At 41.2% G+C, this 24,174-nt stretch overlaps 1 protein-coding gene across 2 annotated transcripts; it reads left to right on the top strand.

Annotated features, from left to right (window-relative positions):
- Nucleotides 1-406: 406 nt before the first annotated feature.
- On the top strand, nucleotides 407-17,816 carry ppm1lb (protein phosphatase, Mg2+/Mn2+ dependent, 1Lb). Of its 2 annotated transcripts, XM_039654033.2 has the most exons (4): nucleotides 407-1,191; nucleotides 5,521-5,680; nucleotides 10,004-10,165; nucleotides 12,049-17,816. In XM_039654033.2, exons 1-4 carry the CDS (start codon nucleotides 820-822, stop codon nucleotides 12,393-12,395), a joined length of 1,041 nt encoding a protein of 346 aa, XP_039509967.2. In that variant the 5' UTR covers nucleotides 407-819; the 3' UTR covers nucleotides 12,396-17,816. The 2 variants fall into 2 exon arrangements, with proteins under 2 accessions (XP_039509967.2, XP_088976986.1); XM_089120860.1 differs by lacking the exon at nucleotides 10,004-10,165.
- The last annotated feature ends 6,358 nt before the right edge of the window (nucleotides 17,817-24,174 follow it).

The following is a 24,174-nucleotide window of genomic DNA, read 5'->3' as shown; positions in this document are numbered from 1 at the left end:
TTGAAATAATGTGATGGCTCATCAGTGTATCTGACCTGGCTACTTGTGATTGAATAAATCCCTCAAGAACACATAAACCAAATGTAAACAGCGCAGTTGACTCTCAGTCCCAGGTTAGTGATTTCCTTAATAGTTCTTTCATGTCTCTCTTATTTGCACTCTTTTCTCACATAGTTAAATAATTCCAAATCAAATAAATATTTTGTTCATTTAGCCTATTTATTTGGTAGGTATGTGAATAATAATGGAGATAAAGTAATGTACGTACAATCCATTTTTTATCACATGGCAATTTTACCTCCAGGTAAATTTTGCCAACTATTCTAGCACAAAGTTTGGACTTTTATTTTGACAGGCAGTTTGTTTTGGTTTAGTGTTTTTTTTTTTTTTTTCGGGTGCTGTAGCAACATTGGAGCAACTGATCATCGTCGTGTGTCTGTCTCACAGACATCAACCAGCAGTAGTACTGATGAAATAGGCCTGTCTGTCTGGTTGTCAAACATACACGCGCACCGAGCTGCAAGCACACAGTACGCAGAACACCTGCATAGAGCTGGAGGACTAAACAAACACAGCATTTATTTACCATTTTTAAAGGAAAGAGCATTGTATCTGCTTATTTTTTCAAAGGAAAAGTCTTAGGATTTACAGATGTTTGATGTGTGCAGTCATTCTGCTGTCATTAGCGCAGAGTGTGTGCCGGAGGAGAGCATGAGTGTCTGATGTGCATTAGTTGAGTGTGTGTGTGCGTGTGCTCGCCGGAGGAGGAGAGCATGAGCCTCTGATGTGCATTAGTTGAGTGTGAGTGTGTGTGAGAGCATGAGTGTGCTGTCTCTGCTGGCCCGGATCATGCGCTCTCTGCTGCTGCGGCCCGAGACTCTCCTCCTCCTGCTCCTGCTGTCTGTGTCTCTGGCTCTCTGGAGCTTCTTCTTCTTCCACACGGAGGAGGTGAAGACCATCGTGCGGTCCAGCCGTGACGCGGTGCACATGATGAAGGGCAGGGTGAGGGAGATGATGCTGGAGGAGCAGATCTCCGTCTCCAGGACATGGGAGTTCAGGAGCAGCTCTGTTGCGGCGTACTCGATCCAGGGCAGGAGAGATCACATGGAGGACCGGTTCCTCATCTTCACGGACACACTCAACTATAGCCATCCGGACATCTTTGGCATTTTCGACGGGCATGGGGGAAAGGTAAACATCTCTCTGTGTGTGTGTGTGTGTGCACCTATTTGTCAGGTCAAGTCACATTTATTTATATAGCGCTTTTTACATTACAGATTGTATCAAAGCAGCTTCACAGTGATAACATGAAAATATTTGTGTGTGTGTGCATGTGCATGCATCTGTCTGCCTGTTTGTCTGTGCATGCCCCCCTCTCTCTCTCTCTGTGTGTGTGTGTTTGTGTGCCTGTCTGTCTGCGCATGCATGTGTATTTCTCTTTCTTTCTAGTGGCATTTTGTTTTTTTGTAAGTGGTAACCACCACCACAACTACAAACTTGCACATTATGTTTTCTTTGGACATGGATGTTCAAGAAAATATCATCGACTTCGAAGCAGCTTGTTACATGCTAATGTCTCATTCAGTAGCATCTTATGATATTCTAATTTCGTACCATCACTTTCGTCAAATTTGATTTTAATGGATTCAACGAGAGGTTTGTTGCTGAATATTCTGTTTATTGGCAAATTTAATTAAAGGGTCTGTTCACCCTAAAATAAAAATTCAGTCATTAATTACTCACCCTCATGTCGATCTGAACCCATAAGACATTCGTTTTAAATTCAGAACACAAATTAAGATTTTTTTTAATGAAATCCGAGTCACAGGAGACATTTATGGAGGCGGAACCTTTGCGGCAGAGCTTTTAATTCTGGCCGGAGTTTCTTATGGGGAGCTTTTTTCGTGCGGGACCAGTGAAGACTTCATGAGTATGTGTAGTGCACAACACTGAGGCACTCGTTGACTCTCAAACTAAGCACTGAACTGTTGTTCTGTCTTATTTTCCCTCCACACATCTGTGTTTCCCTGAAGATGAAGGTCTGTTTCTGCTGAACACATGTTTGGACGCTGCCATATGATGGAAAGGTGATGCACAGCTGGATTTCATCCATCTATGGAAACTTTTTTTCCCCAACAGACTGTAAATTAAACTTAAAATAAAAAAATAATTCACTTTAAAGCTAATTTAAATTAAACGTGTGTGTGCAAGCTAAGCATTGTGCTAACTGGTGATAACTCAGATCAGAGGAGATTATTAATCATTTTCCAGTACAGGAAGATCGTGTGGGTGTGTGTGCTTCTGATTACAGTTGAGATTTACAAAAAAAATTTGTATATTTTGTAAAGTTTTCAGTCGGACTGTCAGGCAGTGGCCACGTTTACATGCAACCAAAAAATCCGTTAGCAGTGTTGTAGTCGAGACCACCTCACTCGAATCCGAGTCGAGACAGAGACCAGAGAGAGTCGAGTCCGAGTCAAGACCGAGTCCATAGAGAGTCGAGTCCGAGACCAGAGAGAGTCGAGTCCGAGTCAAGACCGAGTCCATAGAGAGTCGAGTCCGAGACCAGAGAGAGTCGAGTCCGAGTCAAGACCGAGTCCATAGAGAGTCGAGTCCGAGACCAGAGACAGTCGAGTCCGAGTCAAGACCGAGTCCATAGAGAGTCGAGACCGAGACCAGAGAGAGTCGAGTCCGAGTCAAGACCGAGTCCATAGAGAGTCGAGTCCGAGACCAGAGAGAGTCGAGTCCGAGTCAAGACCGAGTCCATAGAGAGTCGAGTCCGAGTCGAGACCGAGTCCATAGAGAGTCGAGTCCGAGACCATAGAGAGTCGAGTCCGAGTCGAGACCGAGACCAGAGACGGTCGAGTCCGAGTCGAGTCCGAGACCATAGAGAGTCGAGTCCGAGTCGAGACCGAGACCAGAGACGGTCGAGTCCGAGTCGAGTCCGAGACCAGAGACGGTCGAGTCCGAGTCGAGACCGAGACCAGTGAGGGTTGATTACCTAATTTACTTTTATTTACTTAGAGAAATCCTTTTTTTTTACTGAATTTACTTAGAGTTTAAAAAATATGATCAGTTTAGGGTAAAAAGGCCACATAGTAGGTGGTGTTAAAAGTAATTTTATTACAATTTGTCATGCGCAGTTGCGCACTAGAAAATCACCAATCACTGGGCGTGTCAATCAATTTAAAGAAATATTTTATTAACATACATTAATAATCATGAAAAATATTTTGAATTGAACTCGAGTGGACTCGGGAATAAGTCTGAGTCCTAAAAAAAAAATGTTCGAGTACGAGTCAATTCCGAGTCCAAATGCACACGAGTCCATGACAAGACCAAGACCATTAAAATATGGTCTCGAGACCGAGACGAGTCCGAGTCTCGAGTACTACAACACTGTCCGTTAGAAATCAGATTGACAGCACAACCTAATGTGAACAACTTAATCGATCGAACTGAGCTCGATTCCAATGAAATTTAACTCCAATTGAAAGTGGTGGTTTATTTCTTTTCTAATCCGATTGAGAGAACATGTAAACACTTGATCAAATTGAAAACCGAAACTGAAAGGACTGCACATGTGCAATGGTGTAGAAATAGTGCAAAGATGTTTGACACGCGGGACAAGCCGTTCTTCCTGTTGAATAAAGCGTAATATCAATAAATTCCCCTTTCACTCTTCAGTGTCTATGAAGTGGAGCTGGACGACGTCCCACCAGTGCTTGTTTCAGACTCTCATCTACAGAAGACTGGTGTCGGGCATGTTTACTGCGTGATAAATATAAGCAGCGGCACAACAGTTCACATGCTCATCGTCTCCAAATTATGACCAGAGACAAATATGTCTGCTGTTTATAAAGAACCAATGTAGGAGAATAGTTTTTTATGTGCAAACAGCAGGAAACTGTATATTTGTGCAGTGTGCGCATGTTAAACAATATTTTCAGATTTGAAGCCTGTGACATATAAACCCGCACATCAATCACATGTTCAGCGTTCATGTAAACACTACATTCATATTCATCAATCAGAATGAATTCAGTCAGATTGAAACATAAGTTGTGCGTGTAAATGTTGCCAGTGAAAGGAAAGGGGGAGCAGGAATTACTCCAGCGCGTCGTAGATGGATCTCATGTGCTGATAACTACAATCATATGGGCCGAATATTTTCAGTTCAGAGAGGATGGACAACCTTTGATGAAGATCAATAACATGTGAAGTTGAAGTGCTGTGAAATTCTTCAGATGGGTTGGGAAAGGGAATAGTTCAGACTTCAGTCATCATCAAATCCTTCACTAATGTATGCGTTAGATTAAAAAAGATTACAATGTTCACAGAATCTCTGTTTATGATGTTGATGAAGGTATATCAGTTATATTGACCAGTTGCACTCAATTCAACAATTTCATGTTTCATACCCCTCATATTTATGCTTTCATTAAACTCAATTGCTCTAGAATCTATTAGTAAACAAGTTAGTTGTAACCATAGATATGCATATAAAGGCTAGATGTGTTATGGCGGAGCATTGTCATCACCGGCGGCCATCTTGTCACAGACAAGCTGATGTAAGATGAGTGGTCAGCACGAACACAAATACTCTTATCTCGTTAAAATCTTGACGGATTTACAAACGGTTTGGTTTCTTACAAACGTTATTAACGTGGCTATAATTATCTGGATGATTATTTATTTATACACTTTTTATTCATAAGTATGCAGTGTCATAATTACATCTCTGACGTTTATAACAAAACTAACCGTTTGAAAATCGGTAGAAAATTGAGCAAGCTATGGTCATTTAAATAGTACATGTACCATTAACACAATGTTACGAGTGAGCGAGCTGCCTGTGACAAGATGGCCGCCAGGTGCAGATGTCGACCTCCATTGGCCAGCAGCGCGGACGACATATCTAGCCTTTATATAGATATCTATGGTTGTAACGGTCATCAGCTGAAGTGCCCTTGAGAGCCACCTGAGGGCACTCCACATCATGACTATTATTATTCACTCACAACTACATTTCCCATAACTCCGTGCCCGGACTCATCAACCTTCATTATCACATTCAGCTGTATCTCATATTGTTTAGTTCACTCCATATATACCATAAAACTTCAAATAATATCCGAGTCCCAAACAGACGCCTGTCTATATTTACACGCCTGGTGTGGCTGCAAGTTTGGGTAAATAAAAGCAGGTCTCAAATAGAGGCCGGGTCTGTTTTTTTTAGTTTCGGGTTGTATTTAATCTTCTAAAACCCGTCAGATCGTTTGTTTTTTTGGTATTGTTTGTAGAATTTTGAGGAAAATAATTGAATCCATTTTGGAATAAGGCTGTAACATAACAAAATGGGGAAGAAGAAGTGAATAGCTGTGAATACTTCCCAGATGCACTTTATGATGAACACCAAAATGACCACAGTCATGCGCAGGAGAGTGTGTTCATAAATTGATGTGAATCCCCTGAAGTATTGCTCAAGAATGAGAAATGTTATCTGTGTTTGTCTCTCAGGCAGCTGCAGAGTACGCCAAGTCTCATCTTCCCGTCATGTTGCGCCAGCAGCTTCAGAAAGAAAACAGTGCTCGTACTCCTCAGTCCATCCTCAGGCAGCAGATACTCAACATGGACAAAGAGATGCTGGAGAAACTGTCGGCCTCTTATGATGAAGCAGGTGAGAGATGGATGGCTCAGAATCACGATATACTAAGAGCAAGTCTATGACAATTTGACCTTCGACCTGAGAATCAAACATGACCTGATGAGGTCATGTCATACTCTGTGCTGCTTTGAAAAAGGTACCTGACAGTATTCAGTATCGCATGATTCTGGATAAATTGAGATTAAAATTCAGTTAAATATATATGCACCCACATATTTTTTTTTTACATTGGTTAAATGAATGATTCAATGACTCTCTCATAAATATTTCACTTGTTTCATTACTGGACGAATTAGTTGGTATTTCTAATTTGAGATTAAGACATTATGGGGTGGTTTCCCCGACCAAGATCAAAGAATCTAGAATAGTTAATCATGTCTTTAAAAATGGCTTTCTGTGAACACAGATTAACTACAAACTGGACTATGGAGTCCTCAACTAAAATATACTCGAATAATTTAACACCACCTGTGCAAACCAGGATTAGCTGGATTGAGGTTGCCTGCTATAAAACATGGAATGAACAAAGAAAAGGTTAAAATTGTATGCAACTGAGAAGCAAATGGCAATGGAAATTGAAAAGAGAGAGCGATCAAAGAACTTTTCTGAACATGAGAAAAGTCTTTTAAAGAAAATAGGATCGAGACATCCTGATATCGAGGATAAACGGCAAACATCAGCTGTTGAATCAAAGAAAAGGAATGCCTGGACATCTATTTATAATGAATTTGATGCAAATTAACATGCATCTACAAGAACAATACAGCAACTTCAGGTAAGAATCATTAGTTTTATGGCTTTTTAAAATCACTGTTGTATTTATAATAGTTATTTAATACAAGTGTTATAGAAAAATATTTAAAAAACAAACAAAAAAATACTATTGCTGAAGTTCGAAGAGAGGTTTAAGACTGGCGGAGGACTTGCAAATAAAGACTGATGTGTTGGATGAGTTACTGACAGGAATACTGGAGAATCAGCAACCTTTGGAGAACATACCAGATGATGACCATCTGGACAGTTCAGATGATGGATCACATGCACCTATATTAAGTATTTGAATTTGATTTTGGCTTTTGTTTCTCTCCTCTCAAACTTATATTTGCTTCTGTCATATGATGTTAAACATTTTTCCATTTAATCTTTTTATATTTGACCATATATGAGCCGTTCATGTTTCAAGGAGGTCAAAACAGAACTGAGGAATTGGAAAGCAGCTTACCCTCCACATCCACAGAAGTGAGGGTGGCAATGTCTGTCAATACTGGTAACCAGAAGAAAAGACTCTGTTCATTAAAAGTTGGCTAATGATTTTCAATTTAATTGTCTTAAGTATCATTTAAGTATCTTAAGGAGGAGCATGAAATGAAGATGAAGATACTACAAGTAGAACTGGAGATAAAGATGAAGGGGAGAGAGAGACACACAGAGAGAGAGAGAGATGCAACAGGCTCAAATGTAATAATCTGTGAAATAAATATTGTTTTAATAAGAAAAGATGGATGGATGTGGTGGTTTCAGAAACATACCAGACCAAAGAGTTTTACAATTTTAACAAATATTTGGTTTTATTATTACATGTATCATATCTGAACAGAGGGTTGAAAGTTAAATCAAATATATATTTAAAGTGGCACAATGCGAAAGCATCCCTGTCTGCAAGTCCTTCTCTGTGGTTTGTTGTAAATGGTGGCACATCTGGATTATTGGGGGATCTGGGCATCCCTGCTTTTTTAGGTAGTTGTGAAGAACAGCTGTTGCAATGATGACAGTGCAGCATCTACTTGGTTTGAATCCGAGTGTTTTTCTTAAGGCACTGAAAACGACTCTTCCATGAGCCTGTATATGAGCCTGGTTGTAGCGCAGTTGTTCAGCTGTCGTTGGGTGCAAGTATGGCGTAAACAAGAAATCCTTCTGAGCACACCCACTATCACCAAGCAAAATTCCATTATGATCTCTTCTTTCAAATTGAGTATACGGAGATGAGTTGAGGAAAATTCATGAATCATGAGTTGCATCTTTCCAACAATGTTTGAAAACTAACAGGGGAGTGCATACACCTTGGACATTTATGGAAAACCAGTTCTTTCGGTTCCTGTAGTCCTCCGCATCTGGAGTAGAGGGACGCTTAAAGCAACGCTAAGTACGTTTTTTACCTTAAAATAATGTTTCCAAAATAGTTTCTGTCTTTTATCAAATCCTAACAGGGTGAAAGGCACTTTGCGGTCCTATATCTGCTATAACCACGCTATGTAAGATCCAGATCGGGTCGTAGTTCTGATGAGACATGAAAAACTACAAATTTGACTTGCTTTACGTAAAGTGTTATAAATAGTCATTATTTTCTTTTTCTTCATTTCTAATGTCGCAATACATCATACTTTCATGAAATCATGCAACATACTCTACCTTCTCTGTGGACATCGTTAAACAGCGAGCGTGAGTGCGACAGTAGTCTTCGGTAGGATAAATTATTTACCACAGTGGTAATGGACAATTCCACTTCCAACCTGTAGGGCGACCGCAGAAGGAAACTTACTTGGTGTTGCTTTAATGGGAATATGGGTTCGATCTATGCAACTTAAGACTCCTGGGAACTATCCATATTCATAGAATAGTACCTTGTAGTTAGCCTGGATTCTAGCATTAGTGAAGTTTATGTAATGTGCTTTTAATTCACATATGGCCCTGCACACTCTGTGAATGACTTTACACACTGTTGGTTCACTGACACCACATAAATCCCCAGTTTCTCGATGAAAGGTGCTACATGCCAAGAACCTTAAAGTTATGAGCACCTGGAGACAAACTGGAATAGGCTGTCCTCTTTGGGTCACAGTTGAAAGCCTGGGTTCTAAGAGTGAAATTATCTTCACTGCATTTACTTTATGCATGTGGAAACAATCTCAAAAAACTTATTTCATCAAAACGTTGCAATGGGTCACTTCTGTCTGCAAGAACTTGCCTGGCTGGTGGAAAGTGCTGATCATCACTAGCCCCTTTTCCACCAAAGCATTTTGAGAGCCGGTTCGGAGCCGGGGCCTGCGCGCGAACCAGTTCTTTGCGTTTCGACAGCCAAAGAACCGGTTCTCGGCCAGGAAAACTGGTTCCAAAGTGGCACCAACTCTTTGCTGGACTAGAACCGTTCTTTTATCACGTCATACTTACGTCGGGAGCTGGGGCGTGTTTAGATGTGTTCTTTTCTGACCATCACAAAGCCAGGAGAAACATTTCCAGAAACACAATGGAGTCCGCCTTTGCAATTGTTATGCTTGAAGTTGGCGCAAGCGTTTCTATTTTTATTTTTATCTTTTATTGAAAACATTATAAGCAAAGAAGAAAACAGTCACGATATAGAACAAATTAATGGAAAGAAAAAAGACACAAGAAAGGGGCACATAACTAATCAGAAAAGATTACATATCAAAGGAAAAGATTAAAATACTTAAATATTTCAATTGTTTTTAAAGCTTTCTTGGTACACGAGTTAGCGATAATCCCAAAGTAATGTTGTACTTGCAAGCGTTTCTAGCTAAGGCGTATGGCAACGTACACAGTGACGTAATGATGCGTTCCCTGGGCGCTCTAGTCAGTGGAAAAACAAATAGGTTCTGAAGCGGTTCGTAAGTTGAACCAACTCCGAACCAACTTTGAACCAGCACCAGTTCCGAACCAGTTCTTTTTTGGTGGAAAAGGGGTAACTGACATAGTCCAGTGGTTCTCAAACCTGTCCTGAAGGACCACCAACACTCCACGATTTCTTTTTCTCCCTAATCAAACACACATTCCATGTGTCCTCCAAATGAAATTAATCTGAAGTTAAACTTGCCTCAATTTAAGCCTCAATTTAGTCCTGAAGTTGCACTAGTCTTCCTCCAGGAAATTAGCCTTTTAAATTCTGGACTAGACTAAGTCTTAGACTTTTTAAAACCATGACAGAGAAAGCACATTTCTGTTAATCTGATTTAAATGGCCATTTTAGTCTAGGACTAGGCTTAATCTTGGTCTGGGAAACCACCCCATATAGTAGTTTAATGTACTACTGTCTTTAAAACTCTGAAAACCTGATTATTATAATTACAATAGAGGTAGAAGGCTAGCGAAAATCCCAGATGATGTTATTCCACTTTAGAGGATCGGGGAAACCAATTCTGGCAACACCACCTACACGCTGAAATACATGCTGACCGGCACTGAGAATAATACCAGACATGCATGAAACCAGCCTGGGCTTCCATTGATAACTGGCTAAGAGTTCCCTTTCGTGAGGTTTTTCAGTCTTATAAACAGGTAATTTGAGCCTAGAGCCTCACGTCCAGTTTGTGCCTCGGTCAGGTACCACGTGTCTGGTGGCTGTGCTGTCTGAAAAGGACTTGACTGTAGCTAATGTTGGCGATTCCAGGGCAGTGCTGTGCGATAAAGACGGTAATGCCGTCCCATTGTCACATGACCACAAACCCTACCAGGTCAAAGAGCGAAAGAGAATCAAGAAAGCAGGTGAGTAGAAGCCCACTGCAGTCATGCGTGTATATATATTAAATATTGTTTAGGATTGTTTTTTGCATCGTCACATTGATGTCCTATCAATTAAAAACATTTTACCCTAAAAATCGTATTATTGTAATGTGTTAATTGTAAAGTATTTATACATTAGGGTAGTAGTTATACTTACTTTACACTGATTTAAAGAGGCTCTATAATGTAAAATTCACTTTTATAGTGTTTCCCCAAATTCAACTGAAAATACAACTTTTAACGACTTCTGCAGTCTCAAAATTATTCAACCCCTTCAATATAATCCCGCAAAACAGGTGTTGTCTCACTAATCAAGGGATACATTAGGTGCACCAGGTGTGCTTAGGCTAGAACACATGAAATATCTGAACTGGCTAGTTCAAGTCAAGTCACATTTATTTATATAGTGCTTTTTACAATACAGATTGTATCAAAGCAGCTTCACAGAGAGGTTTGTTAAGTGTCACGTTTGCATCCTATGGCATTGGAAACCTACTGCAAGTGGAAGGCAAGATGGATTCATTGAAGTATCAGGAAGTCCTAGGAGAAAACGTCATGCCGTCAATGAGGAAGCTGAAGCTTGGACCTTTCAACAGGACAGTGATCCCAAGCATACCTCAAATTCCACCAAGACTTGGTTGCAGAAGAAGTCATGGACGAGTCTACAGTGGCATCACAGTCACCTGACTTGAACCCCACAGAAAATCTCTGGTGTGATTTGAAGGTGGCTGCAGGACACAAACCCAAGAATATTACTGAACTGGAGGCCATTGGTCATGAGAAATGGGCTCAGATTCCTCAGAAACGCTGCCAGATGCTGCTGTCTGGTTATCCATCTCGTTTGCAGCAGGGCAGAACAGCAAAAGGGTTCCCTTTTAGAAAGTGTCATCCACTGGATGGATGCTTAGGCTCTAATGAAGTGTACTCAAAATCGACCCAAATGGGAGGGAGTACTTGATGTGTCTTTACCTGAGCACCAGTAGTGAAGGGTGAATAAACTAGAGCTGTGGGTAGTAAAGCACTCTAACAATCACCCTAACAATGGGAGTACTATCAGCATGACCCTGAGAAAATGTTTTTTGGGGTCGAGGCCTATTTATCTTTATTACAAGACAAGTTTACTTGTTTCTCTACTAAGCCCGAGAGCAATGGAGGCCTCAACTTTCAGGGAACAACATTCAACCTTGTGACTTGAGTTTTAATTCAAGGAGCCTAGAGGAAAACCAAAATAGTGCAAAGGCGGGCATAGGCTGGACGCCTTTTGTAATAAGAGGAAGCCAGTACCAGGGAAACTAGACCTTACAGAAGATGAACTGATGGGCTCTAGCTCTAAATGACCTACACTCAGATACTGAGGGGCTTCAGTAACATTAGTTTGATTTATATGTTGTTTATTGTTGATTATCGCGTTAATTTACATATGCATATGATTACATATGAAATTGCTTGTTTCTGCTTCTTCTTTACCTGTGTTGTGATCATGAGATGCTGTACTCTTTCAAAAGATGTGTAATAGCACCACCTACAGTATAACAGTGGAAACACTGAAAGCTGGAAAATTCCGTCAATGGCAGGGAATGAATTAAATATGTTCTGCAAATGTTATAGATTTATTAGCAGAACTGTCATTGTGTGTGTGTGTCTGAAATACATGGCTCATGACTTCCAACATAACATAAGTCAAGTCACCTTTATTTGTATAGCGCTTTTTACAATACAGATTGTATCAAAGCAGCTTCACAGTGATAAAATGAACATAATACAACACAGATCATAACAACATTTTACTTTTTGAAACACCTTGAATTATTTTATTGAATGACTGGCCTGGTTTAATCCTGCAGTAATCAGCTTCTCTGATTTAGGTGGCTTCATCAGTTTTAATGGCTCCTGGCGTGTGCAAGGTGTTCTTGCCATGTCCCGTTCACTTGGCGACTATCCTCTAAAGAAGCTGAAGGTGCTGATCCCTGACCCTGATGTGCTGAACTTTGACCTGGACAAACTACAGCCTCAGTTCATGATTCTGGCTTCAGATGGACTCTGGGATGCCTTCAGCAGCGAGGAAGCTGTGCACTTCATCAAAGAGCGATTAGATGAGCCACACTTCGGTGCAAAGAGCATCGTCCTGCAGTCCTTCTACCGCGGCTGTCCGGACAACATCACTGTGATGGTGGTCAAGTTCAGAAAGAGAGGCTCCAAAGCTGCTGGCTAGTGAAGATGGATCTGCTCTCACATGTGATCATGGAATGCACACCAATATCTGAATGAATGAGTGACTGGATGAGCAGTTATCATTATGCATAACTTTAACATTAGATAGAAATATTAAAAGGCTGTATTTTTTGAGAAGCAACACTTTCTATTTAAATTGAATGGTACGGATTTAAGCAATCACTTCTTCATTGCAAGTATAGCTCCCCTGAGGAACATAAAATTGAATTTTTGAAGAAAATTTCTTTCATAAAAATCTGGTCAAATATCATCATTATCCCACATTTTGATCAGTTTTTTTTTAATCTGTAATGATGGTTTTAATTTCCCTGGTTATTACAAATGTAACTTTTCTGCAGAATGCACCCTTTGCCCCATATTATGAAAGCCTGTTTCCACAGAAAAAAAAGAAAACATATTCTGACTATTACACGCAATCCTGAGAAATTAAGTCGCAATTATCTTTCAAAATGTTTTATTCTGTGAATAAAGTGCAAGACTGAACACACACTGATGAACTCGGCCTCGCCGAACATCTCCCATATTAGACTGCAGGGACCACTCGCTTAGGGGAGTGTTGCCCCGTGAGAGCATATTCGCACTCAGATTTTGGACACCCGGGATGTGCGCTGCTCTCAGAGAGCTCAGACTGGCCTGTGCCCACAGGAGGTCCCTCACCTAGCATGCAGGTTACCTGACCTGATGCCACCATGGAAATTTATGCCACCACTGACATGTTGTCCGTACAGACTAGGACGTGGTGACCCCTGAAGTTTGATACAAAAAGCTTTCAGGGCCAAACCAGCTGCTTTCATTTCCAGACAGTTGATATGTAACGAGGCTTGCCCTCGTGCAGGCCTCGAAATTGGACATGTCTGTAAAAACCACCTTCCTTCTGGAATCTACCCCCATGGTCACCCCATTGTGGTACCAGTCCTGAGACCATCAGGGAATCAGTGTTCTTAAACACCCGTGATTCACATTTACATGTATTCATTTAGCTGAGGCTTTTATCCAAAGCGACTTACAATTGCTATATATGTCAGAGGTCGCACGCCTCTGGAGCAACTAGGGGTTAAGTGTCTTGCTCAGGGACACATTGGTACTAAAGGCATGTGTCTTATTCACTGCCATATCACCACCCCCATAATTCACCATAATGCACAGGCTGCTTGACTGCCATGCATGGGTTGGCACACAACGTTTCAGCCAGTGCCGCAGCGGGCACATGCGCAGTAATCCCAAGTGGAGAACTGATAATGCAACTGCCATTAGACCAAACAGTTTCAGAAATTTCTTCAGAGGCGCTCCCTGAACGTGGCTGCCGGTGTCTATATAGAGAGCGCGTGCGCTTGAGTGAGCTGCGATTTCATTGTCACAGAGTTTAAAACCGTGCCCAGAAAGACTACAGTCTGGCTTGGGGTCAGTTCGCTCTTGGTAACAATAGCCGCTTTCCGACCAAGTAGTTACAGGAACTTAGTTATAGGAACTGTCCACTTCTAAACAGTTCTAAGAACTACTCTCCCCCAAACTCGGTTTTGCTGCTTGCGTTCGCACTGGCCAAGTGGCCATAGGAGCAAGCACGGCGACGTTCTTTATAGCGTCATTGTAGTGCGGCCACATACATACAACAACAACAAACCAGCATGGTGGAGGCTATTGCAATGTTCCTGTTCTGCCTTGCTGGGACCTTAATAACAGAGAATGAACGGCGACGTTTAAAGATTCTGCTTGAGTTCTGTACAGAGAAACACAGAAGACGAAGGCTCCAGCGTAATATGATATTAAGTAATATGATGGAAGAAGATAAAAGAGCAGAGCGCAGGAGGCAAACAAAATGACGGGTAAGTTTAGCTAGCATTAGCAATTAGTTGGTTGAATGCGTTATGTTTGTCTTAATCCTCGTTGTAATGTTTTGTAAACACACAGCGTATGGAAGACAGCGCGCTACAAGTTCCGTCCGTGTTGACAGTGGGCATGACTTATAAGTTGAACCAATCAACGTAGACCTAGGGAAAGGGAACTAAAAAAGTCCTCGCTCTAGACTAGGTACTGAAAGAGTTATAGGAACTACGGTCTGAGGAATTAAAAAATCCCCAATTTAGTCCGGTCGGAGCATGAGAAAAAAAGGGTTATAGGAACGTTAGGTTCTAGGAACTGCAAAAGTCCCTCCGGTCGGAAAGCGGCTATTGATTGTGAGCCCAGGTATTTTAGATGGCCGAGAATCAAATCCTTGTGAACTATCAGATCGTCTCTCGCTGACGGTGCCAGCGCAAGCCAGTCGTCGAGATAATTCAGCACTGACTTTTCAGTGGGGAGAGCGCTGCATCCATACATTTCGTGAATGTGTAGGGTGCCAGGGACAGACCGAACGGCAGAATGGTGTATTTATATGCCCTCCCCTCAAAGGCGAATCTCAAGAATGGCCTGTGACGAGGGTCGATCTGAATATGAAAATATGCATCTTTCAGATCCATTGTAACAAACCAATCGCCCTGGCGATTTTGCCCGAGAATTTGTTTGAGTGTTAACATTTTGAATGGCCGTCTCATGAGAGCCTTGTTCAAATGTCTCAAATCTAGTATGGGTCTGAGTCCGTTGTCTTTCTTTGCGATTAGAAAATAGCAGCTGTAAAACCCTGATTACTGTACCGTGGGAGGGACTAATTCTATTACTCCTTTTGCTAATAAATCCTGAACTTCAGTGCGAAGCGCGGGACCCACGCTGCTTCTCACTGCCGACGCGCGAGGGCTGAGGTGTTTCGGCAGGGTTTGTTGGGATGAGTGGCTTTAGCTCGCCCGCTAGCTGCAGTGCTCGGTTAAAGATGAACGGCTACGGCCTCTTCAAGGGGCGGCAAAGAGTCATAACCCTTTTCCGCTGCGCCATCCGCAGAGCGTCTGCAGATCCCACACGTGCCGAGTGTGGCAGGCCTTGGTGAGCTCCTCGTGAAAAAATGGCGCTGGATAGTGACGACAGGAACCATCCATCCAGCCGACTGTGAGGCGGTTCCTCTTGTGTAGCCCGCTCGAGGTCCGCGGCAGCTTCTTTGTCAGGATCCAAAGCATTTCAGCGTCGGAGTTCGCCCTGGTTGCTGAACCACTGGCCACAGACTGAGAAGCGGTGATGCATTTTACATATAGGCTTCAGTAAATCGAGGAAAAGGAGTTTCCCCCCACTGCGTATAGCTACACAATATGAAGTGACCGTTCGAAGGGAACGAACCTTTTCCCGAATCTGACCATTTTCTGAAGTTTCCCTTTGGCGGAGGGGGGAATAAAGACGTGAAAGTCTGTTTCTTGCAGAAAGCAACATGTGACTTCATATGTTGACCTCATGACATCAGTCGATTCTTCATTCCAATCTCAGAAGTTACAGAAATTATCATATTTAACAGGCACTGAAGTGTTGTTTGCCTAGTTCTGTTGGAAGGCTTTTTCTGTTAATATCAAGACCAAGCAAAAGTTTCACTTATTTATGGCTATAACTGTCAGTTGTGAACGAGATGATTGTTTCAAAACACATCAGCACACTGCTGTTACACTTTATTTAAAAGTGTCTTTATTGCAGTGTAATTATAGTTATTAATTAATGAGTCATTTTAATTAACAACATGTACTTACTATAGGGTTAGGGTAGGATTAGGGTTTAATCATTTATAATAGTCGTTACTACAGTGACTACATGTGATAAGGACAGTGTAAAATAAAGTGTTACCAAACTACTTGACTAAAACATATTTCAGGTATATCTGACGTTCACAGCCTTGACTTGACTCAGTATGATCATTGGAAGATTTTAATCCAAATATGTTGCCTTATTGTGATGAACAAACTTATTTTATTTCTCTTTCTATCATGCATTTATTTTATTTCTCTTTCTATCATGAATTTATTTGCCAGAAGTGTTGTGTTTTCCAGAATTTGTGTTTACAGTGTCCGGAGTTTCATGTCAATTGTCGATGTATTATTTTATATATTGATGTCTGTCTGAGATAGGGGTGGCACGGTTCACGAAACCGACGGTTCGGTTTGTATCACGGTTTTAGTGTCACGGTTTTCGGTTCTGTACGGTTCTTGTTATTTTTTTCTTTTAATCTTTAACACTTCAGAAATGTACTTCAGCATGTGATATATAGCTTAATTATCCACACTTTAGGATACAGTATAAAAAAAAATTATATTCATGCAATCATGCACAAACTGAATTTGACTCTTTGACTTTAAGCACATTTTGGGACTATCTCAGAGGAAAGCTAGGTGAGATTTTGACACAGCAAGAGAGAAGAAATTGACATGCTTTTCGTTTATTTGGCAAAAAAAAAAAGGAGAATGTGTATCACTATGTCTACAAGAACTTGTGCATTTTTATCACACAAATCTTATTTACACAAAGAAATTAACTTGCATTTATGAACTGACAACTTTTGTAGCTCTTACAAAAATTCTATCTTTTAAAAGAAAAAAAGAGGAACTACACTGTCTTTTATGAATAAGTCAATATACATGAAACCTCATTGCCTATAATTAGTCTATAGAAATAGCAAAGGCCATAAACATAAAGTGAAAAGTTCAACCTCAACACAAAAAACAGTATCAACAATGCTTCTATTCCCAAAAAGTGAGGGTACCTTTTTTTCAGTTTAAATTAAAGTGCAGGATTTGGAAACATTTGACTGAAGCTCTTATCTAAACATAAAGTGCCACTGTAACGTTATATTAAAATACCATAACATGAAATCAAAAATGTCCCCACACACCGGACTTATAGGACGTTGGCGCATCCTCCAACTCCCTCATCTCTCCCACTTGCCATTTCTCCGCGTGCCGTGACCTGCAGCGCTCCATACTCCACTTTTACTGGCTTGTTTACTAACTTGAACCGGCGCTGCACAGAGCGATCGGTAATGACATCAAATATCGCGAAAGTGAGTGACGGAGCCGTCGTTCCCGCTCTAGTGTGATGTTATTCACCGGTCGCTCTGTACAGCGCCGGTCCAAGTCGAACAAGCTTATGTCGCGCGAAAAGAAAACACACGTCACATACGGGCACGAGGTTACATTGCGGATGCGTCGAACCGTGAGACGCACACACGCTCCGAACCGAGACAAGCGAACCGAACGGTTCGGGTGTTTTTTCATGTACCGTGCCACCCCTAGTCTGAGACGAAGAATAACAAAATGAATGTTTACATTAAATATTAACACAAGGTGATGCAATATCAGTCAATGGAGCCCGACTTTCATAAGCTTCAAAAGCATCATCAAATAATGTTACGAAGCTTCTGAAAATCAGGCTCCTTTGACTGATATTATTCCTGTGCATATTTATCAATTATGACAATTGGTGAGACATGCTTATTTAATAAAAATAAAAAATGACTCTAAATCATTTGTTGTGTTTAAAATTGTTTAATTTACTGTGTAATGAGTATTTTAAATGTTAAAAATTAAAAATCATGAATGATAAATATTTTGTTAAAAATGGTTAACGGTTGTATTTTATCATTTGTACACAGTAATGTGCCCGTAAATTTTCCACTTTACAGCTGTGCTGTAATTTCAGTAAAATACTGCATACCTGCAAACTCAGAAGGGCTGAATATAAAACCACTGAACATAAAACATCCTTAAAACTGGTCTAGTTTTATCTCTGTTTTGCCATGTGCCTCTTTTGGGCCACACTTTCTTCCTCCACCTCTTCTGCCCTATTTACAGCAGCACTAGTGAATGGCTGGCAGCCGAACTCTGCCCTTCTTTAGCTGACTTTCAGATGCTTTTGCTGTCGCTGGGCTTTGTCCCTGGTTCCACCCGAAATAATGTTCCCACACAGTCTTTGATCTACTGGCTCAAATGAATCACCTTGAGTCACCTCATCTAAACATGTCCACAGCACTCAGCTTTCTGCTCTTTAGAGTATATTTGACAGTCTGGATAGCTCTGAATGTGGTGATGTTAATACTTTTCTGGTCAATGATGTTGCCCATTATATTAAAAGAAGATTCAACTAATGGGCCATGGAATATTGACATTGCAGGTTTTACTGCATGACGCCTGGATATTTTCCAGTATCGTGTACACCGGCCCACCACCTCACAACATCATCTCCATCTTGGAAGCTGGTCAGGGACTGATTTACATTGTACTGGAGAATTTGCAAGCAGTGGCAGCTTTTTTTGCAAGTATCTGGCACACGTGATGTATGCCCGCGAGACTTCCTCCAGGAATGGGTTTAGCAGCTGAAACAGATCAGCAACACTTACTATATACTATCATACAAACTCTGCAGAGGCTCCATAATCAATCATTAATCATTCTAATTGCAGTACACAATTTAAATTACTCACAGGGTGTTGTGGATGTGTCACTCTGAATTGATTAGCCAGTCCCTCCAGGATTTCACGATTTTTTTTTATGATTTTTGCGATCAAAATTACTGATTCTGTGGTGGTAATTTCCAAAAATTAGTTTTTTGGAAGTGAGTTTTTTTGTGATTGTTGCGGGCAAAAATTGATTGATTACGCGGCCTGTTTTCTTTAAAAATGCGATGGAATATGCGGGATATTTATGCAATTTTATGCGATGAAAATCGTATGCATAATCTTGTTTTTCTGGAGGGACTGATTAGCCTCCTGCCCCACATACATCTCCCTCACAGGCAGCAGTTTGTTGACCAATTCCATAGGATAGTTTTGGGCGTCGAGTTCAGGTGTTCAGATTTGACAAAGTAGGCAAGGAAGTTGGTAAAGACATTGTGGTTCAGTGTACAAAAACGCACACAAGAAATGCATACTAATTTTAACTCTGGACTCCTGAAAGTTAAAGACAAGGATTCACTTAGATCACCTCACTATGAAAAAGCATTATACCCTGTGGTCAAAGAAAATGTTGTCAATAATTATTAGACATGGGTTCACTATAATTTATTTTCTAGACCCAGGCACCACAGAATCCTGTAAAATTTTTATAGTCATAATCTAATTCTCATAATTTGTGATATTTTTTATTATTTTGAAAAACCTGAGAAATGTAGTATTCACCAGTAGAAATGGGAGCCATAAGCAGATGACTCATTGTTCAACTCACCTGGAACGGATCGGTAGCACCTTTCTAACCACTCTTCTTCCGGTCTTTTCCTAGCTGCGTCATTCCTGGAAAAATAAAATGCCCTATAACAAAAGCTCTGAACAAACGCTAAAACGCATTTGGTTACCATAGTGCAGGTAGGCAATCACAGATCCAAGGAGAGATAACTTGATGAGTTATCATTTTTGCTGAGGTCCTCATGAAATTACCAAATCGGTGTCTGTGCCTTTTCGCTCACTTTGTAATTGTCAAAAATCTGCCTCAGGGGCGGGGCCAGATATAGGGATGGGCAAGGAGGGGCAATGCCCACCCAAATGCCGTGACTGCCCCCCCAAATGTGATGGCATGCAAAGATCCCAAATTTAGAAAATATTTCAAGAAAAATGGTCAGAGTGAGTGCTCTCTGCTCTCTATCCCTCATTCAAAGTAGCAACTGATTGGTAGATGCATAGGGAGGGAGTGGCCAGTCGCTTCCCCGGCTTGTGGTGAACCTGCTGAGCTTCACGTCTCAATTTTATTTATTTTTATTTTTATTTATCATTTATTTAACCAGGTAAAACCCATTGAGATTAAAAATCTCTTTTGCAAGGGAGACCTGGCCTAGATAGGCAGCAAAATTACATCACATCATTACATACGTACAAAGACACACATATAAAAGCCGATTATGCAATATTCAATTATTCAATCAGTCACTGCAGAGCGGAGCACGCAGACCCACTGTCGTCAGCTGAGCTAACATCAACAGCCCTGATGCCTCTGTACAGATATCAACAACAGCAGCTCTGTCCTCTGTAACCTCAGAATAGCATCCTGATTCTCCACAAGACACTTGGTCACATCATCGTGGCTTGTCCACCTGATCTCCAACAGTCGTTTAAGGGAGGGAACATTATAGTTCTGTGACACATAATGACGGTGAAAAAAAGAGTGCAGTGATCCTGATAGATCAAAAAAGATTATTGCACACGGCTCTCCTTGCATTGAATGGACCACGGCCAAGTGCAGCTGGTGGTTATAGCAGTGGATATAAGGAATATCCTTCCCTACCTTCTTTTGCAATAAGGCCTGAACCCCACCCCTGACCCCACTCATGACAGAAGCTCCATCATACACTGACTGATAATTTCAGCTGCACTATAGCCTGAGTCAGAAAGATTCTCAATAATTTGTGTGGTAATAAATTCAGCATTTAACTGACTGAGGTCAAGCAGGCCAATCAGGTGTTCCTCTGGAATGCCTTTACAGACAAATCTAACCATGATTGACAGATTCTCCACATTATATCTGTCCCTCGTTCCGTCACTTTTGATGCAAAACCCAGCATAATCTGCTTTGTCATAATTACCTTTTATCTGATTTAATACCATTTTGGCCAGTGTTTCAATAATTTCATTTTGTATGTTGTGAGAGGTGTATTTTGCATTTGGTGGGATGTGTTTGTTAATTTCAATAAAATTTGGGGTCCTTTGCCAGTGTGTAGTCAACCATTTTTAAGAACAGTCCTGCTAAGAAATCATCATCATTTGAACTTTCCACACTGCCACGAAGTGGAAGTTTATTTACTGCAAGGAACTGAAATACTTCTCCAATTGTTTTGTTTTTTTTCCATTTGTGTGGGCCCTATTAAATTACAAATGGTCTCCCCTGTGGACTCTCTTTGGGAAATTTCAGACCAGGCTTTTGCATTTTTTATGTGGCATTGACTTGATGCGTGCTTTGAGAGTCCCTTGTACTTTTCCAATGCAGTTTTCCAATTAGTAAATCCTTGTTTTATGAAAACCAAATCCCTATCATTGTTCCCCCCAAATTTCTGACACGGGAAACAAAAGCACACATCAAGCTTTGCTGAATATTCGAGCCATGGTCTCCCACGATACCAACCTGGGCAGAATGAGCGGGAGCTCTTGCCAAAATTACGTTTGGGGAAAACCAGAGCTATGTGTTGTGACGTTGCTTCAGTGTTTAAGCCTATGTTGTATTTATCTTCAACAGCCACGGATGGGCTGGGAACGACGGGGGATTCGGTCTCTGCTGCAGCTAATGCCCTAGCAGCCTCGTTGCTGCTGCCAGTCCTAGCTTTAGCAACCAGAAATCGGCGCATACTCGACTCGTCACTTGGTGCAAATTACAAGAGAAAGCGATAGAGAGATATGGAGGGAATGAGAACACGTTTACAGAAAGAGTAACCAAATAATTTCAGTGACTGACGGCGAAGGAAACTCAAAACAGGGGCTAAGGAGGCATCATTTCTTTGAAATAGGAAAACTCCTCCTTAAAGTTCTGGGTTCCTTGAAGTCTGCAAATGCTATGCTGCAGGCTCATTCTGTTGACCTGTGCTGTGCTTCAGAAGTAGTCAGTGCATCTCTGCAGGCTCTGAAGCAGATGAGAGATGAGGAGAGTGAGACATTAACCAGCATGCCTGCACCAGCTGCTAAAAGAAAAAGAACAATGAGCTCACTGCTCGTAGGTAGCGTTGTTACGTCCACTGTAGTAGGCCATGCACGAGACTCCTAGCCAGGCTCTGAAGAGAGGTCTTCTCAACATTTTGGACATCTGCAGCTGTATACTATAGTAACAATTAGGCATGTTTTACTACAACTATCATTCAGGAAAATATGTCATATAATTGAGTATTGGTAGCATTTTTTTTTTTTTTTTTACAAATTTACTAATGTACTTACATATTTCAAATCAATAGTCTTCTCCTAAGGCGAGATCTTCAAGCAGCTGCCCGACGTCTCCTTTGTACAAACTTAGGAAACATTTTGCTGGTGTTGAAGAAAACAATAATGGGTATGGTTGTCGAGGTACTGATGAATCAGGTGTTGGTACACCTGTTGCTCATGATTTTCAAGCTATTATGCTTGTGATAACCTCTTAGATCACATGATAACGTCAACATGGCAGATGTCCGGTTCTCATTCATACTCAATGAGATTTGGCTATAAAGTACCTACTCTTTTAGCGCTCGTTAAGTAAGTACTTAACGAAATTGAAATTAAGTACCTACTCATTGAGTATGCGGTTTCGGACGCAGCCGATAACTGACCTTCTCATCCGATCTGCTTCAGCACTCAAACACCTGCTCGTCAATGTCAAAATGTTTGAGACCAATCAAAGCATGCAGGATTTTTGTTCACAGAAGCGTGAGCCGAGCGCTAATCCCAACTTGACGTTTCACTTCAGTTAACGATGACGTCCTGTCTCTTTATCGTGGCTTTCATCTGTTTTGGATGGATTTCTCCGCCCTCTACTTGATTGCATTGGGGACACCTGCTGCCAACTTCCCTTTTCCCCTTTTAAGAGAAGCAAGACAAAGTGGCAGACGGGGGCGACCCATTTGATTTGATGCTATTGCTTTGATTATTGTTTCTTTTGCATGCATCACGACACTACAGCACGTTACATTTCCGCACATTCACCTAGCATGACACTACTGATATCTGACTGCTACATTACACAGTTTTGTATAATTTCCTTTGTGTTAATAAATAATTTCTTTAAAAGTTCAGCTTTCTCGTGTGTCCCAATTTTGTTGCGTCCCTTTTGAGCCACGGGGCGTAACAAATGGGGGCTCGTCCGGGATCTGAACCCGGGACCTCTCGCACCCCAAGCGAGAATCATACCCCTAGACATAATCTTGCTAGTGTGTATCATCCACAAAGCCAAGGAGCGTTAGAGAGATTTCATCAAACTTTGAAGTCTCTCTTTCGTGCTTATTGTGTACAGTTGGATAGAGATTGGGAGGAGGGTTTGCCCTGGTTACTACTGGCTGCACGTGAGGTTGTGCAAGAAAGCACTGGATTTAGTCCAAACGATTTAGTTTTTGGTCACAAAGTTCGTGGGCTTTTGGCTGTGCTACAAAATGAGGTCAGAATTTCTGACTCGCCGAAAAATTTGTTGTCTTACGTTTATGGATTTAGACAGAGGTTGGTTCAGGCTAGAACACTGGTTAGAAATAAACTGGAAAAACAACAGGAAGGCATGAAACGGTTGTATGATCGCAAAGTGGAACGTCGTATTTTTGAGCCAGGAGATCAGGTTCTGGTGTCACGTCTTTTGCTTTCTTCTCCTTTCGAGGCAAAATTTGAAGGCCCGTATGTCGTAAAACGTAAATTGAGTGACGAAAATTATGAGGTGGCTACTCCGCATCGGAGAAAGTCAACCCAGGTATATCATGTGAACTTATTGAAACCATATTATGAGAGGTCTAGTGCAGATGTCAACCCTGTTCATTCTGCTCTCTGTGCTGCTTCAGTTGTTAAAGATGGCCTTTGTTCTGGGCAAAGCGAGAGTGAGGGTAAAGACCCAGATGATTGTGTTTTACGTGGACGTTTAAATAACTCTGAATCTTTGGAAAAATTAAATGTTACTCTTGCCCATTTGTCTCCTTTGCAGATGGCAGAGTTGAGTACCCTTCTGCAGAGTTTCCTTGAGTTATTTGGAGATACACCGTCCCGAACAGACTGGGCCGAGCGTGATATTGATGTGGGTAATGCTTCCCCTATAAAACAGCGTTATTATCGTGTGTCACCAGAAAAACGAGAGTTAATGGAAGCTGAAATTAAGTATATGCAGGAAAATGACATTGCTGTTCCTTTATGTTCAGAGTGGGCATCTCCTTGTCTGTTAGTTAGAAAACCTGATGGTTCAGTAAGGTTTTGTACAGATTTTCGAAAAGTCAATACTGTGACA

Source organism: Pimephales promelas, chromosome 16 (genome assembly GCF_988280905.1).
Source record: "Pimephales promelas chromosome 16, fPimPro1.hap1.1, whole genome shotgun sequence".
Classification (NCBI taxonomy): domain Eukaryota; kingdom Metazoa; phylum Chordata; class Actinopteri; order Cypriniformes; family Leuciscidae; genus Pimephales; species Pimephales promelas.
This window is presented reverse-complemented; position numbering and strand designations above follow the sequence as displayed.

Bases quoted from the DNA above. Each gene is read 5' to 3' on its own strand.
- ppm1lb (XM_039654033.2), top strand. From the start codon at position 820: ATGAGTGTGCTGTCTCTGCTGGCCCGGATCATGCGCTCTCTGCTGCTG. The intron at 1,192-5,520 runs GTAAACATCTCT...TTTGTCTCTCAG, and splicing joins TCGACGGGCATGGGGGAAAG to GCAGCTGCAGAGTACGCCAA. The intron at 10,166-12,048 runs GTGAGTAGAAGC...TCTCTGATTTAG, and splicing joins AAAGAGAATCAAGAAAGCAG to GTGGCTTCATCAGTTTTAAT.